The 18,429-nt window shown below is 41.1% G+C and overlaps 1 protein-coding gene and 1 non-coding gene across 5 annotated transcripts in view; one reads left to right on the top strand and one right to left on the bottom strand.

Annotated features, from left to right (window-relative positions):
- Positions 1 to 18,429, top strand: part of ATG7 (autophagy related 7) — a 246,752-nt gene that overhangs the window by 143,986 nt on the left and 84,337 nt on the right. For 2 of the 4 annotated variants that reach the window (XR_006735172.1, XR_006735175.1), the window contains one exon: positions 15,480 to 15,621. The exons of 1 other annotated variant lie outside the window; for it this stretch is intronic. Coding sequence is in view for 1 of the 3 variants with exons in the window: in XM_045551458.1 (XP_045407414.1) it covers positions 8,673 to 8,726 (54 nt within the window). In the remaining 2 variants the exon portion in view is untranslated. Of the gene's footprint in view, positions 1 to 8,672; positions 8,878 to 15,479; positions 15,622 to 18,429 lie in introns of those variants that run through there. One more of the 4 variants, XM_045551458.1, reaches the window with a different exon arrangement.
- LOC123639071 lies at positions 7,875 to 8,036 on the bottom strand. Its single transcript, XR_006735637.1, has one exon. It is a non-coding gene; the product is annotated as a U11 spliceosomal RNA (small nuclear RNA).

Raw genomic sequence — 18,429 nt, 5'->3', positions numbered from 1 at the left:
TTAGGGAATTTTGCATAAAGTTCTGACCTTTATTATCAAGGCTCTTACTGAGAATGGGTTTGGATACTTGGAGACTGACCCTGATTTCCTAATTCCTCCTATACTTCTATTTATGCTACTTCGAACCCAAGAAAACAACCTTCAAGTTGATGAACCACAAGGTGTCCAAGTCGCAGAGCTGTTGAGGTTCTCACCAAATATTTTTTAAATTGCTGCATTTGTTGAAGAAAGGGTCAGTCTAATCAAACATATGAATGCCTTGGCCATGTTTCATAAAATTTGCTATGACTTATCTTCTTAGGGTTTTCATCTTATGAATAGAATAAGTTTCAGGCCACATGTATTTATTTTGTTCCAACTGAGGGTTCAAAGTGAGAAATACCAAGATATTTTCCAATTCAATCTAACTAAAGAGAAGACTGATTCATAAGAGGGTTAATAAAACAAGCTATATTGGTATATCCTTGAGAAATTCAAATTCCCAAACTCCATAACCCAACTTCTGTGAAATACTTCATTCTTATTCATGAAAATTTGCAAGTTCCCTGATTCCAGGATTAATTTTAGTCTATGTCTTATTCCTTTGCCTTGACTATAATCAGTACTGAATGCTGAACCATGTAGTTATGATTTCAGGGCTGCAGTTACAGTGCTCCATTAATATAATTTGCGTTTTTTTTTTTAAGTTTTTGCTAAACAGAACTTCCTTTCTGCAGATTTTGGGGATTGATGAATGGTCATTAAAAAAGTTTAGCAACAACTATAACATAGGCTGTGAAATCATAAACAGGCCAGCAGAAATGAACAGGGCTGAGCTGATGGCTTGATTCCAAACTAAAATTCAGATCCTGACTCATCCACTATAGAACTCAGAATTCTAGAAAATAAAATGCCCATTTCTTTCATAGCAGGAGAGTCATATGAAAAACATTATGGTCATGTGATATGACTTCATTGGCACAGCAATTTACTATTCAGCAAAGTAAATAACACAATTAACAAGTGTTTCTGCTGAGCCTTTTGCACTTACACTGGGTTTTTGGCCTCTCCCCCTCACAGCTGGTTTTGATTTTGTTCCTGTGGAATATTTTTTTGTTTTGTTTTGTATTTAACAACAGTCAGATATTTATGTACAGCTTCATCAAGAGCCTCTGATGACAAATATGCCTTTAGAGGCCAGTCGAAGCTGTGGGAAACCCCCATGTCAGCACTCAGACCTGTTTCCAATGGAGAGAAATCGCTCTGGGGACTGAGCTAGCCTGATCATGAAGCCAGTTCCCTTTTCCCAGATCCTTCTGCTAGCTAACTTCCAACCTGCACTGGCCATCCTGGGACTGTGCCCTGCCTTGATTTTTCCTCATGAAGCAATCCCTCAAGATTCAGCCTTGGCCCTCTCTCCTGAGTGAGGGAGGAAAGGCAGAAACAGGCAGAAAGCCATTTGATTCTTCGATTGGAAACCAGAGCCTGGTTTTTGAAATAGAGCTTGGCAGTATCTCATTTAGAACTCACTTTATAAAATTTGTTCCTTTTATTTGCTGTCAGCGTTATCTACATGGATTTGAAATGTTTAGATAAATTAGTATTAGGGAAGGATCCAACTGGAGAACAGACAATGAAGTTTGGGCAGAGTGCCCCACCCTTCAAAAAAGAAGTCTTGGATGGTATAATCCACTTAGAAGTCTATGGGAGAGAGAGAAGGGGGAAGATCATAAATGCTAAAAGCAAAGTAAAGACAGCTAACATTAAGAAATAGAACATGGGAACCAAGTCCTGAAATTTTAGTCCTGGTTCTTGTGTGTTCTCATGAGTAACCTTGAATGAGAACTTCAGTGTTTTGTGCCTGTTTCCCTGCTTAAAATGAGGGGATTGAACCATATGTGAGATCCTTTTTAGCTCTACTAATTCAGTGTTTTTGATTCAAATATACCAGGTATAACCAAGAAAGAAAAAGATGGTCCTACTTTATATTAAAATGTTTAAAAATGTAACAAAGTGATTACCTTTTATACATTTTATAAATATTCTTTGATATCTATTATATCTGACTGCCATTGCTAGAAACATTTCTGGACACATTCTTTTGAGATTTGGGTCTATTTTGAGCCTTAATAAAACATTTCTCACACTTCGTATTGATTGGCCTGTGTAGAGGGACATATAAATCCAACATGGTACAATCCAGCCTAATAACTTGCCTCATTCTGTGGACTTGGCACGCAATATTTTTGGCTCCTTAATAAACTCAAGTCCACCCTGGCCATAATTCTATATGTTCATGGAACACACCACTCACCACCTCTCAGTACAGCTTCCAAAGATGAGCTCCAAAACCCCTCATTTTAAGTATTGACAGCATCCTTAGAAGGTTGAATGTATAACATCTGAAGAGTTTCTTTAAAAATCAGCCATTTTACACTGTAATACTCAGAGTGTGTGAGTAGCCAAACTCTGGCCTGCGCAGAAGGTCTGAGTTCATATCCTGGCTCCAACATATAGCCAAGACTCCTGTGTTCTGCTGTGTGGGTTGTGCCAGGCAGGACCATGTGCAGTGGCCCTGTGTGAGACTTTGGGTCATTTACGTAACTTCATTGGGCTTCATTTTCATCATTTTGTAGACTGGGATTAATGATTCCTACTCCTCACAATTACCATGAGTATTAGATAAGAAAGCACCTAACAAAAGAAAAAATAGGCAAAGGGGACTACATCAAAATTTAAAACTCTGTGCTTTCAAGAATGCAAAAAGGCAGGCCACAGAATGAGAGAAAATAGCTTTTTGTAAATCATATATCTGATAAGGGACTGGTATCCAGAATATATAGGGAACACTTACAACTCAATAATATAAAGACATATAACTCAATTAAAGATGGACAATAGATTTGAATAAACATTTCTCCAAAGAGATATACAGATGTCTGGTAATCACATGAAAGGTGTTCAAAACCATCAGGAAAATGCAAATCAAAACTTTGATGAGATACCGGTTAATACCCAACAAGATGGCTATAATCAAAAAGATAGACCATAGCAAGTGTTGACAAGGATATAGAGAAATTGGAACCCTCATACACTATTAGTGGGAATGCAAAATTGTGCAGCCACTTTGGGAAACAGTTTAGCAGTTCCTTAAAAAGTTAAACACAATTACCATATGGCCCAGGAATTCCATTCCTAGATATGCAGCCAAGAGAAATGGAAACATGCACACACAAACTTGTGCACAAGTGCTTATAACACCGTTATTTATTCATAATCGTCGAAATGTGGAGACAACCCCGATATCCATCACCTGATGAATGGATGAATAAAATGTGAATATTACACTGGAATAATAATGGAATATTAGGCAGTAAAAACAAAAGAACTACTGATACATGCTGCAGTGTGGATGAATGTTGAAAACATAACACTAAGTGAAAGAAGCCAGTCACAAAAGGCTACATATATTGTAGGATTTCATACATGAACTATCCAGAATTTTAAAATCTGTAGAGTTGGAAAGCAGATTAATGGTTGCCAGACTGTGGGGGTGGCATTTAGGGGAAAAGGAGGAGGGGCTGCTTACAGGGGAGGGTTTCTTTTTGAGGTGATGAAATGTTCTAATCTTAGCAATAATGGTTACACAACTGTGAAATACTAAAACCGTTGAATTGTGCATTTTAAATGAATGAATTGTTTGGTGTGTGAATCATGTGTCAATACAGATGTATAGGAAGCATATAGCCCTTATGCACATAGTTGGGGCACTTCGTCTTTCTCTTCTCTTCTTTCCCTGGCTCTCGCTTGCAGAGAGATGGATTTTCTGTCTGTGACAGGCTGTCATAGGGTGTTGGTTCATTGTTCATAGGAATGAATTTTGTGTAGATTATGATAAGGATCTCTTCCATTTTTATTGTGCTTCAGTTTTCAAAGCAGTAATCTCTGCTCACCTTGTTTAACCCTTTTTGTCCTATGGGTAGCCTGTAATCCTGGGGAGAAATATGGAAGGGGCCCAAATGCCTCCCTTGAGTGTTTCTGGGAGGGGAGAGAATTTCAGGATGTCAGCCACAGCCGTGGAAAATATCACAGATGGAGGGGTTAGGGGAAGATGAGAGTGCTTTGCTATCTATTTTTGTAAGTTTAAGCAAGTATTTGGAAGATCCAAATCCCAATTTGGGCCTGAATTTTTAAAATTTCCCTCTTTACCCAAGGATTTCTGCCCCACCCCACCCCCTCCCGCCAAAAGTCTTTTGAGTTTGAAAATTCTCAAACGTGCAGTAAAGTTGAATGAAAAGTACAGTGGACTCCCATATGCTTTCTATCTGGATTCAACAATTAATATTTTGCCACACTTGGTTTCTCTCTCTCTGAATGCATGCATGCCCACACGCACCTCCCTCAGTGTGACATCATGTCACATACACACTTGCACATTTCCTTTTGTGCAGAGCCATTTGAAAGCAAATTCCAAATATAGAGATACCTCATCCCTAAATTTATAGCATGAATCTGCTAAAATATGGACATTCTTCAATGTAAACAGTATTAGCAGAGAACAATGAACAATAATTCTGTAATACCACCTAAATTCCAGTACATGTCCCAGTTTTCCCGGTAGTTCACAGGATTTTAAACCGTTGTTTGCTTTTTTCTCAAGTTGGTAACTTTACACTTAGAGTTTTTTCCAGTAATACTTAAGCACTGGTCACTTGGCATATAAACTTAAGTGTATCTGTTCAACTCCCTTGACACCCTTGTCCTCTTCTCTACATGAGGAGACTGTTATTATCTTACTAGGCAACATGCCCTGAGGTCCTGTTGCGCCAGGCAGCCCTCTTCCAGCTGGGCTGCTTCTCTGGGAATCTCCCGGGCATCCTGGTCAGACTGGACAGCCCTAGGAGCCAACCAGCCCTGAGCAGGTTCCTGCCCACCCTTTATCCAGGGTCCCTAGTGCCGGAGGCTTTTGAGGAAGTAGGAATGGGACTGTGAAAACTATTTTCAGTGTTTTGAAAAGCCAAGCAGAAATAAAACATTTAAGTCTTGAGAAGATTACATTGGCCAACTAACCAAGATTTTTTGGTTTTTAACCAAATTCTGTTGTCTCAGAGTGGAATGGCGTACTGGTTTGCCAGACTGCATCGGAAGCTCTGATTCACAGTTATGAATCCCTTTGAATTATTAAAACAATAAGATAAATTAGTGCGTTTTGTTGGGTAGGAGGGGTTTTTCAAGATTAGTCTGTCAGAGAGAAAGTGAAACCTAAAGGAATTCTTGGAGGTCAGGAAGTGGAGAGCTCTGGCCCACTTCCTGACTTCGCATCAGCAGTGGAGGCTTCCCCGGGAGGTGCTCTTGCAGTTTGCCCTAAGGGCTGTATTTTTACAGCTGACCCTTCTCACTTGCAAACATAACAGCTGCTATGTGTTGAGTTTGGGGGGTTTCCATATTGTGAGGCTGTAAAATTAAGTTGATTTTTGGTTCTGAGCTCTTTCTTAGTTTTGATCCATCTTACTTCTCAGTTAGCTATGGGGGAGCAGGGAGGGAAGGGACTGTGAAATATCCTAAGGTATGTATTTTTTAAAATTAAATGTTGTTGATGTTTTGTCATGGCTTCTATCAGTCAATAAATATTTATCAACCCTTTGCCAAGTTCCTAGTGGTGTGGGAATCAAAGAGGTACAAGCCAGGCCTTCAGCAGACTGACATGGTATAGATGGGGAGGCAGGATGGAAAAGTAACTGAGACTGGAGGGTGGTGGGTACGTACGTGGTTCAGTAAGTGCTGCAGGGTTTCAGGAGAATACGGTGCGAGAAGGGGCTCCAGGTAAGGTTTAGGCTTTGAGCTGGGCCTTGAAGGTTGGAACTCCCAAGTATAGGAGAGGAGAACAAGAGAAGGCATTCCAGAATGGTCCACAGAATGACAGCATCCAAGATCTCTGGTGAAAAGTACCAAGACAGCTATAGCAACTAATGTTGACTACATTATCTATGATTTTTAGACACCTTTGAACCTACCGTTTTGATGCCCACAAGATTGTTATGAGATGGATATAATCTCATTTTACGAGTGAGGTTGGTGAGGCTCAGAGAAGTGGATTGACTTAAATTAATTGGACATTGTTAAACCTCGCTGTCTCAGTTTTTGTCTCCATCCTAAGGTTTACAATATACTTCATAAGCCTGGGAGCAGAGAGGGACATGATACAGGTGCATCCAGCTTTATAGAGAGTATCTCTGCTTTCATATTGAGTAGTTTCCAAAAGCAGTTTTGCTTTTTGTCTGTTTCCTTACAATGCATTCTCAGATAGCATGACTTCTTTCTCTGTACATCCTGGGGCCCGGTCAGCCAGCATCACTGTGATTTCTTACTCTTAAACTGGCTTCTAATAAAATCTGTGGGGATGAGATTTTACTCGCTGAGGAGCTTCTGGTTCCATCTCTACCATTAGGAAAGGAGTGCTGACAGATAGCTTCTTTCTTCCTGGCCTCTACTTTTCCCTAAATTGTAAAGGGAAATAAAAAGTTGGCCTCCACTTGCTTTTATTCAGCTTCCAGTAAAAAAAAAAAAAAAAAAAAAAAATCAGTGTTAAGCTAGAAATATCTATATCTTATTGTTGCAGGACAAAATTATCGAGTTCCTAATTACAAATAAGTAAACTGCTATGGGAGGTTTTTTTTGTTTGTTTTAATTTGCTAGTAACTTAAAGTATTTGTGTTTATCCTATTTTAATCCACTTTGGGAGAAGCTATACCTAATTCTGCCCAGCATTTTATTTAAAAGAAATAAATTTGGCTTTAAAAAGGATTTTTAAAATATTTTACTTTCATAAAAGGCACACACATACAACATTTATGTTATTCTGGTCTAACTTCAGCTCTAAGCATTGAATTGATATTTTAAAGCACAAATTCAGAACCAGCCTTTTAGAGATAACTATTTCAAGTTTCTGTACCCAAATATTGGTTTATGTACACTCTATTCCCCCTTGCCTTTCTCCTCTTTCTTTTAATGATAACCTGTGGACATAAAATGTTGTGCTTCAGTGCCATGATAGCTCAGCTAGAATCATGGTAACCTGAGCTGTCTTTAGCCCTTAGCAGCGTGGGCCTAGAAACAGGGTGGTCCAGTGGAAGGAGCCTAGCACATGGGTTCTGAAACGTAGGAAGTCACTCCTGGTCCACTCACTAGTTGCATCACTTCCTTTTCTCTGGGTTTTATCTATAAAATACGATAACAATTATCCCACAAAGTTGGTGGTGTTATGTGCTTTGAAATCTTTAGAAGTGTAATGTAAACATTAGTTTATTGTAATCTAAATACAAGTGAACCAATTGGACAACCACTGTAGATTTTCTTTTAATAAAAATGTTTCTGGGCCAGGTGTGGTGGCTCACGCCCATAATCCCAGCACTCTGGGAGGCCAAAGAGATGGCTTGAGGCTAGGAGTCCTAGACCAGCCCAAGCAACAATAGTGAGATGCTGTCTCTACAAAAAAACCACACACACACACAAAACTAGCTGGTACAGTGGTGCATGCCTACAGTCCTAGCTACTCGGGAGGCTAAGGAAAGAAGATTGCTTGAGGTCAGGAGTTTGAGGCTGCAGTGAGCTATGATGATGGCACTGCACTCTAGCTTGGGTGACAGAGTGAGACTCTGTCTCAAAAAAAAAAAAGTTGTTGGACATATTATAGGTCTTTGAATATAGATGTCTTGAACTTTAAGAAATCATTAATTATTAAAATTGTAATTCACATTAAATGGATATTTGAGTGTCAAAGAGATTAGCAACAAGTGATTTTATTGTAGAAGAACCTATAAAGAACTATTTTATTTCAGTCAGTGTATAAGAATACATTTTATCTTTCAAAAAATCTGTGTAAAAAACTTTTTAATATGAACGATGGCAACTGCTTGATTAAATCGTGATTTGATTTTATTTTATGGTCACTAGCTGCCCAACTATCAAAAAATTATGCTTCCAGAATCTCTTGATGTTGATTCCACGCAAAGAACAATTGAGTTGCCCTACATGTGTCACTCACGACAGCCCTTTTTAAAAATTGTGGGTTTTTTTAATAAAAAGAATATTCTTACCTGTTTTGAAATTAACTCCTTAAAAGGACAGCTGATGTAGCTTTTCCTCTAGTGTGTCCCCAGGTTCCCTTCAGTTCGGCTGTGCGTACGTCTGTTCTGTTGCTGTGCTCTCTCCCACCTCCAGACTTTGTTCAACTGGTCCTGCTTATCAAAGCCTGTTTCCTTTTCCATGGGATTGGCCTGGTATTCCTACCAGTCTTCCTAACTTAAGCAATTACCTCCTTTGAGAATTGGATTCTGACTCACTCCTTCTTAGTAAGGCTGAGGTGCAAGTGAAATTATGTAAAAGTCTGAAAGCACCATGCACATTTGAGGTGGTTTGTATTATTACTTGAGAGTTGAGGAATAATTTGGTCCAAACAATGCTTTAGGACAATTAAAATGGCAAAGATAAAATTTCCCCCCTGCTTTTTAAAAATATTTTAATGTTTTCAAATGAGCTATAACAAATGCAGAAAAAAAGCATAAAACATTATATGTAATTTAAAGACCAAGTATGATATAAACACCCAGGCGAAAAAATATCCTATTTCCCTTCATGCATCTCATGTTTTGCTCCCTGACGACAGCCCTAAAGTAACTGCTTTTTCTTTATAGCCTCAGTCTGGTGTATGGATCCCTAAACAATATATTCCATTTGCCCGGCTTTGAACTCTCATAAATGGAATTATGCTGTATATGATCTTTTGCGTCGTCTTCTGCTCTACATTGTGATGGTTACCCATGTTGTCGTGTGCCACTGAAGTTTGTTTATATTGGATATACCACAATTTCTCCTCTACTATCGATGGATATTTGCAGCACTTCCAGTTTTGGACTGTAATAAAGAGTACTGGTTGCAGCATTGCTGTATGTATCTCCTGGGGTTCATGTGCAACATTTCTGTGGGTCAGTATTTGTCAACCTTTTTTTCATTATCACTCCTCCTAGGGAAAAAATTTTAGAATTTAAATTTAATTAACACTGAGGAATAGGATTTTATTGGGTAGGGTGAGCTTTGGAGGGCCACCCATTTTTGTTCCTTGGGTTGGGGGTGACATCACCCCTACTGGGAATGCATACTGTAGGTTGCTTACCTAGGACCAGCATTGTTGGGTCATAGAAAATGTGCATCTTCAACTTGATTAGATCATGACAAGCTGTCTTCCAAAGCAATTTACCAATTTACCTGATTACCAGTAGTGTATGGGAGTTTCTGTGTCTTTTTATATCCTTGCCAAAATCTGGATACTGTCATATTTTTTAATTTTTACCAATCTGTTAAGTGTGTAACAGTATCACAATAGACTTTTAATGGGCACTTTCCTGATCAACATGAGGTTAAACATGTTATATTTATTACTTATATGGATTCTTCTTTCCTGATGTTTTATTTTTCTACTTCATCTCTAAAAATTCTTGTATGTTATACTTAATATAGCATGTTAAAAGGAAGCACAATAGGATGACCTAGTTATTTACTTGAAAAATAGGATGGAGCCCACCAACCTGTATTCTGACCTCAGATGTTTGACTTGGTCAGAATCCCATACTTTTGGGCCTCAGCATCCTCATTTGCTAAACCAAAGTATAGGCTGGGTTAGAGCAGTGGTTCTCAACCTTGGCTGCCCATCAGAATCATCTGGGATGCTTTTTAAAAAATACTAGTGTTTAGACCACACCTTCACTAGAAAGCCTGATTCAATTGGGTTGGAGATTACTATATCCCTTCCAACCTAACATTCTATGTTAATGATAGAATAAGTCATTAATGTCTAGATTTCATCGTTTTGACCATCTTCCTTATCTGTACCCTGAATTAAGTACACCAGAGGACTATTTCTTTGTAGGACTATGATCTGTTTTTGTAAATGAATTATACAAGGGAGGAAACCCCTTAATTTAGCCCATAGGGGAAACTTGGTGTTAACATTCAAAATACATTTTTGTAGCTGGTTTATTTTCAACACTAATAGAGTTTTCTTACATTGATACTTACAATGACAAAATATACATCCAAGGACAATATTAAGACATCATAAATGAGCCTTTAAAAGAATGAGGCACATGCCAGGTTATGGTATCTGGGCAGACTACAAGCCTGACAAAGGCTGAATTCATGAATTCCTGACTTTTGAACTTCCTCCTGTAAGATTCTACCCCATTATCAGGACCCTACCTCTAAATCCAGTCAGTTAAGGGACGGCTCAGGCCTGGAACCCTGGTACAGTCACGGTGAACCAACTGTGCTCTAGGGGGAGTTGGTTAAAACTATTGCTCTCCTGGACTGGGCCATGGGGAGGTATGAGAGGGCATCGTACCATTCCGTCTGTCTATCTTCAAAGGTCTCCATAATAAAAAGTTTTCTAAAATTCACTGCCCAACATCCGGTTATTGGAATTTTCTAGTGCCCATCTGCCACCTATAATGTCACATATGGTCAATGTCTGACACTTGGGTGCATCTTATATTTTTCAGAGTGTGTTTACTTGTATTTATTTAATTATCATCACAGCAATCATTTTCAATGAAAAACCTTTTGTAGCCATCTGTACCCTGGTTACAAATGACAGAAACCAAAAGCTTGAACTGGTTTTAGCATAGAAGAGTATTGCTTCATGAAACCAGGCCATGGGATCCTGGCCCTAAGCATCCTAGATTGGGAGATTTAATGACAGGACCATCTTTGTCTTTACTGCTCATCTTGGTTCTCTCTCTGTTGGCTTTATTCTCTCTCTCACTGCCAGTAGATTTTTTTTTTCCCCATGTACCAAGTCACATGGCCTCAAGTAACCCCAAAATCTCATTCTTCCTTGAAGAAATCGTTCTGAGTGGCAGCAAAAGGAAAATCCCAGATAAGGACTGTGATTGGCCAGGCCTGGGTCACATGCCTTCTCGGGATTGCTTACACTAGACAGGGAAGGGCTGCTGTGATTGGCCAGCTTGGGCCAGGGGCAGGGTGTGGTGGTTGGCAGCCTCCCTCAGAACCACATGGTTGGAGTGATGGGGGACAGATCCCCCCCAGAGGGAGGGGCTGACGTGGGTGGGTGAATGATGGACACACATGAAAGAAGTTCGTTTTAAGCCCATTCTGCTCTTAATTCTATTCCCGTGTTTGTTCCCATCCCTTTCAAACAATTCTGCTTTTCTGTGGGCAATTCATATTAAAGAGTTTAGGGCAAATCATGAAATTCCAGTCCCCAGGTTTGCCCTTAGCCTTGACTTACCCTGCTTTCTAGATTTCTTCTCACCTAACCACAAATACCAGAAAAGAACTCTTTATTTATTGAATCTTTTAGCAAACTGGCTGCATGGTCTCCCTCACCACTGCCCCCTGAAAGAGAGAGAGAGAGAGAGAGAGAGAGAGAGAGAGAGAGAGAGAGAGAGAAAAGTGTCTCTGAGATTGGAGTATAGTGCTGCTTCCTTTCTCCAGAGTACACAGAAGTCTCATTCTAGGTTAAAGCTTGGCTGCTCCTCCCTCCAAGCTCCTGCACACCATCGTGGGGCCACACCTCCTGGGGTGGGGAAGAGCAGTGCCCTGGCTGCTTCTGCTGACCAAGTGTGGACTCAGGAGTGGGGGAGCCTGAGGTCAGTGTCAGCTTCATCTTTCAGCTCAGGTGGCCATGGTCAGTGACAGCGCCTCTGCCTCAGGACAAGAGCCTTTAGTGTCCTCGGCAGTCTAAAAAATTACCTGCCAGGATGAAATTTGTTGATAAACCCAGATCTGTAATTAGGAACATAAACAACACACTGTAGGCCTTGCACAAATGAACAGTTATGGGGTGTTATGGGCCCCTGTGGATCATTCGACTGAAGAGAAGGATGGGTGAAAAGCTGGTTGCTGTTGAACAAATTGCTACCAGATGTGGATTTCAATAAATGCCACACTGTTGTTCCCCTGCCTGAAGGTGCTATGAATTTCTTGAGGCAACAGAACAATCAGTAAACTGGGGGCTGTTCCAATAGGAATGGAGCCTCCTGGTGTTCCCTGTCTCTGGATATTTGTCCGCAAAATGCAAGGCAGACCCTGGGGGCCTCTCTCCCCTACTTGATATCTTACACCAGAGTAATGTACTTAAAATGTAGCAACCAGACCCCATGAAACCTGAAAGAAGCCCAGAACTGTAGTTAAAATGTCACAGAAAGAAAATGTCATGGTTGCGGGGAGGGGGTGTGCATGCCATATGATAAGATGAACAAACCCACTATCCTTCCCTCACTGAACTCATAAATAGGAGGGAGAGACAGCATAAAGCAGTAATTGCCATGGACAAGTCTTCAAAGGCGCTGTGTGGGAAGGCAGTGTGGACTTGTCACATGGAGGCTGCTGCATCTGCCTTCACCGACTGCCACCACAGGTGGCCAAAACACCAGGCTGAGAATTTGAGGCTGAAAGGTCCCAGGGCCTTCATAGCACTTGGCCATACCTTGAAGGGGACGGAAAGGAGAGAGATTGAGCCTAAGAGCGGGAGAGAGGGTACAGTTGCTTTTAGTTTATTGTACTGAAAGCGTCTCATGTTCCATAGGATGGAGTGATTTTCCTAGCCCTTCTCTTGCTTATGGCTCTTTAGTAGAAAATCAAGCACCAAACGAATGGTTGGCCTAAATCTAACAAATATGTTTGAATCACCAGTTAACTGTGTGGTTTTCTAATCCTCTCTTCCCAATTAGATGTTAACGTTCTGGAGGGCAAGGACCCATTTGTACCCTCGTAGACTAAAAGGTGCTTTGCACATGAGTACTCAGAAAAATATTCGTTAGTTGAATGGCAGGGCAAAAAAAAAACAGTTATATATAAAAAACATGCTAACTACTGAGACAACATTTTCATTTTGAATTGTATGTAAGAGTTGAACAGACACGGAAGCTCTGGAGTTGAAGTATATTCAACAGCATCAAGTTTGGGTTTGGCCCTCAATTGACAGATCTCTGCTTTCACTTGGACTCCTGGGGCCTCCCCATTTCACAGGGTGGTCTGTTTCTCCTTTGGACATCGAGGTAGTGGCTAACCTTGGAGAGCTTGCTGTGTCCCAGACGTTGTACTAGGCATTTATTTGGATTATCTCATTAAACCTTCATAACCACTTTGTTTCACAGATGAGGAAATGGAGACATATGGAGGCTAAGTCAGTTGTCCAAGGCCGTGCAGCTAGTAAGTGTTAGAGCAGGTAGCTTGGCTCCAGAGCCTGTGTTCTTTACTGCTTTGTAGTGCCTCTCTCACATATTAGTTGGACCTGCCTACAGCTCGTTGAATTCTTCTTAAATGACAGACCTTCGTATGTTTAACTACGGTTTTCGTATTCCCCAAACCTCTGTTCTCTAGATTTGTGCTTTGGTAGGTCTTCATGTCCCTGTCTCTTGAGAAACTCGATTTTGCCAGTGTATGAAGATGCTGGGACTAACTCCCACAGAAAAAATTCTCAAGAGATTTACATATGAACTGGGCAGTTCAGTTTGTTTTGTTACTCCCCACATGTACCTTCCATGGTAATTGGAAGATTCAGTGTTCGCCTCACGGAGCTGTGATATCTCACTTACCACAGAGATCTGTTCTCCAGAGGGACAGCCTTGCCAATTTCTAGATGGTTGCAACTCTACATGGGCCCAGCTACCATCTGTGAATAGTCTTCCAGAGTTATGTAGGTTCCAGGTTTCTTAGTTAAAATCCTATTTTCTGAGACCACTGCTTTGTTATTTTGACTGCAACTGGAATTGCCTGTCTCAACTGCGTTTCTGCAGTCTCCTCAGTGAATGACATTTATGCATAGCTGCTGGTCTGCAGGCACGCCAGCTCTTCCCAATGCCCTCCTTCAAAGCTAATCTTATTTTCCAGATCTGTAGAGAGACCTCAGTACACCCCCATCGTATGTGCTAAGTACGGTCATTACGGCACAGGAAAATCTCAAATACCTTATTGGAAACCCAAGAGGAATATTCCTTTGATCTTAATGGGATGAAAAAGACAAATTGGATGCATACATTTAAAAACCAAAACTTCTGAATGTTTACCAAGGATGGTGTCTGCCCTTTGAAAAGGGCCAGTCAGGTATGGGAACTTGATGAAACAGAAGTAAAGTTCAACATTTCTAGGCCCAGTCACATGAAATGGAGCCCTGGGTAGCATCTACCTACCAGAGTTCAGCCCAACGGGCTGATGGGCCTCCTGGTGTGTGAGTGTATCGCTGGTACAAAGGGCCTCTGCCACCCAATATGAGTGTGGCTTCTATGCCCAAGAGAAAACCCTGGGAGTTCGGCGCTCACCAGACGTTTTTTGTTGGACTTTGAAGGCAGGCACAGGTTTCATCCAAGTTTGTGATTCCTAGCATAAGAACTGGCATCCATAGAAAATATAATATTTTTTAAAAATGAGATTCCGTTCATATGAAATGTTCAGAATAGGCAAATCCACAGTGATATAAAAGTAGACTAGTGTTTACCAGGGGCTTGTGGAGAGGAGAGGTGCTGCGGGGGGGGGGGGGGGATAAGGGAGTGACTTAATACACAACTCCAGATATACCAAAACCCACCAAATTGTACACTTTACATGAGTAAATTTATGGTATGTGAATGAATTCTATCTCAGTAGAGCTGTTACTTTAATAATGAACAGGAAGGTGAAACCCATAAAAAGGTCCACTAGGCACTTCAGCAGACAGTATGGTAGCGAAAGGACTAAGGGCTTCGTGCTAATCTGATCCAGTAGAGTTCTGTGGGGTTGGCCCTGGAGGAATGGAAAACCAGTTGACATAGCTTGATTACCTAGGCTTGAGATCCACAATAAAGGCCATTGTAAAAGCCGAGTCACCTTAGAGTTGAGAATTCCTTGGGATTGGGGGAGTGAGGTTTACAGAGTAGAGTAGAAGAAATGAACACTTTTGTGGATAGGAGTCAATTATTGCTGATATTAGTGTTAAGACCTGTTCTCTAGTATTTTTTTTAACGCACAGTAACATCTCCTCCCTGTTACCAGCAATATTCCACATTTCACCAGCCTTCATTAAGTACCTACTGTGTGCCAGTTGCCAACCCAAGGGCGGACCAGTTCTTATATGCCAGAAGTGCATGTTCCCATGGGCAGGTGCGGTAGCAGTCCAGTGAGGAGCAGACCCAGTTACTGCTGACCTGAGCAATCTGTTAAAACCCAAAAAGGGTATTAGAAGCAAATAATCCCTTCTTTCTTACCAAGCACGAAGTAGCTACAGCTCTGTTCACCATGCCTAGAGAGAGTCACACTGAAATTGGAAGATTCCCTGTACAGTAAAAGGAGAGACTGATCAGTTTGATATTGAGGGGGCTGAGAGTTCTCTGGATTCCCTCGAAGGAGAACAGATGGGGGCGTGCACCTTCTTGCATGTGCCCAAGCACTGAGTGTGTAAAGTGTGTAAAGGCCTATCCATAAGCTTCATTAACCTCTTTTCCACCTAGAAACAAGCCAAGAAGTTTCAGAGTAATTCTCAGCATGATCCAGAGCCATCTTCATGAAAGATAATACCAGAAAACTCAGAGGGATAAAAAGATTATTTCCCAGCCTCTGCTGTCCCTTTGAGCCAACAATAGCAAAACCTCAGTGAGTATGTAATGAGTGAGAGAGAACAGCTAGAAAAGGGTGGAGAAGTGGGCAGGAGGAGGCTATTTAAAAGATCCTAAAGTGCTGCAGCTGTTTTGGCTAATTTTTCTCATTTCAGTGATGTTCCAAGCTCTTTGTCTTCTATGTGGGGCAAATTCATTTGGCTCTTTCATGAGTCTTTCTGCCCACAAATAATCTCTCTTGGAGTAGCCCTTATGAAAATAGACAATTCACATTGCATTGTGTGAATTGGCAGTTGTGTGTCCCTTCCATGGGTGGGCTGCCCTGCGTCTGCTTGCATCCCCATGTGAGGACTTCTAAGTTCTGAGTATATCCTTGGTGACAGGGGAGTGCAGGAGGGGGGACATCTGGAGTCTGAAGCAGGCATGGAAAACCGCTGGCAGCTGGCCCTGGTCATCTGACTGTTCCATCTTAAAGGTTTCTAGATTTCATAGATGTAACCTTTCTTCACAAGAGTTTTATGAGAATTATCTAGGAAAAAGTAGACAATATTAGAAAAAGTTCCACGTAAATAAATGTTACTATCATTTTAACCTGGATCTTGCTAAATTGAGCTTTTCCACTTAAATAGTATTTTCTTTACTATCTTGCCAGCAGATCTGACCAGCATTTTTATTAAGGTTTCCCTGGAGAGACACTGAGCTCTTTAAAAGAGAAACTAGAATGGATATCTGTTGTTTTTCCTGCCTAGGAAAATTTACTCTTCCTAATAGTTACCTTGATTTTACCTCAAGACCATCCAGGACCTCACTCTCGTCTCATGTGGTTTTCTGATGGAAACTATGGCTTAGGGTCAGAGCATGGTAGTCAAGGCTCAAGACAATCAACACATCGTATTTCCCTGGCCATAATGATCAGCTCAGAAATGGGCATATGACCCAATCATAACCAACAAGATCCAATGGCACTTGGGCGAGGAGACCAGGATTAGGACTTGGAGCTTGACAATGCAAGGTCTGGGCTGGGGAAGCCTTCTAGTCACCGTGAATGGAGAGTCAGTTTGAGTGTGGAGACCACACATGGAAGAAATCCGAGCCTGGCTGGGCTGAGAGAGTGAGAGGGTGGTCATGGTGTTTCCTCTAGGCCCTGAAACAGGCTGCCCTGAAGGCACCATTATCCTGGTTTTTCCAGGCATGGGAGCCAATGGTTTCCCTTTTGACTTGAGTAAATCACAGTTGAATTTTCTGTCCCTGGCAACCACAGGTTCTAACTAATTCAGGAGCAGCATTTCACTGATACCCAACATCTAGCAGAGTGCTTGGCAGATAGAGGAAGCTCAGTATATGGTTACTGAATAAATTCTCATTGAGTTAAAGAGATATTTATCTAACACCTATGAGGAACAAGGCATCGTTCTGGATCCTGTATAGCTCCTCTGCCTAGTATGGCAGCCACTAGCCACATACAGCAAGTTAAATTTAAGTTAATGAAAATTATATGGAATGAAAAGTTGACTTCCTAAATTGCACCACCCACATTTCAAGCTCTTAATAGCCACATGTAGCTAGTGGCTGCCATACTGGACAGCATAAATATAGAACATTTTCATCATTATAGAAAGTTTTGTAGACTAGCACTGCTATAGAGAATACAAACATGCAGAAGACTCAGACTGGGCCTCTGAGAAGCTCTATTTTTGCAGTTGTTTCTTTTGATGTTATCAAAACTATAGAGAACATGTGGAAGGATAGCCTGACTTACTGAAAAGACTGGTTTATAAAACATCAGCTATATTTCTCTCAGGTATAATTATTTACACGTGGATTCTAATCAAGGATTTTTTTTTTTTAAAGTTACTGTCTAGATAGAGCCACACATAATATAAGGTAAGGTATGCCTAGATGTTCTTTTATGTGTGAAGAACTAGAATTCACTGGGTCTAGAAATTGAAGTTATATAGAATACCTTGTTGATTTTTGCAGACTTTTCAGGAACTAAGTTATTGATTTTTAAGTGAAACCTCACTCAAGTAATTGAGTCCTAAAATTTCTCAGAGAACCCGTCCCATCTCTTTACCCAGTAAGACTCACACATGCCACCCACAAGGACAATTCTGAAATAATGTGGTTCAGAGCAGTCCGTTTCTGGCAGATGATTTCTGGACATCCAAAGGCTCCTCTTCTGTTCGCTCCTGTTCCATGTCTGGCTGTCCGCTCTCCCTTCCTTCAGAGGAGGGCGTCTGAGCCTGTTCTGGCCTCCCGCGCGCTCATTTTGAAGAAGTATGAATGCACTCTCACCACAGTTCCTTCCTCCAGGGGCATCTGTCTCTCTCAAAAGTGAGAGAAGCTGACCACGAGCTTGCCACCGTGCTGCTCCTTGTGTGCCTGGAAACCAGGAGCCCTGGTGAGGCTGAATGGATTCCACCCTCCCCAGGGGCATCTGCGGCCCCTCAGACTTAGCCTAAGCTGGCTGCAATATATTTTCAGCCTGATACCCTTAGTTTGTCAGTTAAGGCTCCAAGCTAATCAAGCTAGTTTGCTCACTGTCCCAGAGCATCTCTGTCCTTGGGCTCACACCCCATTCCTGCCATCAGCCCCACCTGTGGTTAATTGTTTCTCCTCAAAACTTACCTCAAATACCTAACCTGTCTCGTGATGCTCTTTCAAACCATTTTAGCCAGAAACTCTTTATCCCTCCTTTCAGCCTCTACAGCATTGCTTGTGCTGTTCTTTTTTTATTATTTTTTATATTTTGGTAACCACTTTATTAAGATATAATTCATATGCCCTCCAATTCACTCTTTTAAAATGTACAATTCAGTGATTTTTAAAGTATTCAGGCCGGGCG

Source organism: Lemur catta, chromosome 5 (assembly GCF_020740605.2).
Source record: "Lemur catta isolate mLemCat1 chromosome 5, mLemCat1.pri, whole genome shotgun sequence".
Classification (NCBI taxonomy): Eukaryota; Metazoa; Chordata; class Mammalia; order Primates; family Lemuridae; genus Lemur; species Lemur catta.
This window is presented reverse-complemented; position numbering and strand designations above follow the sequence as displayed.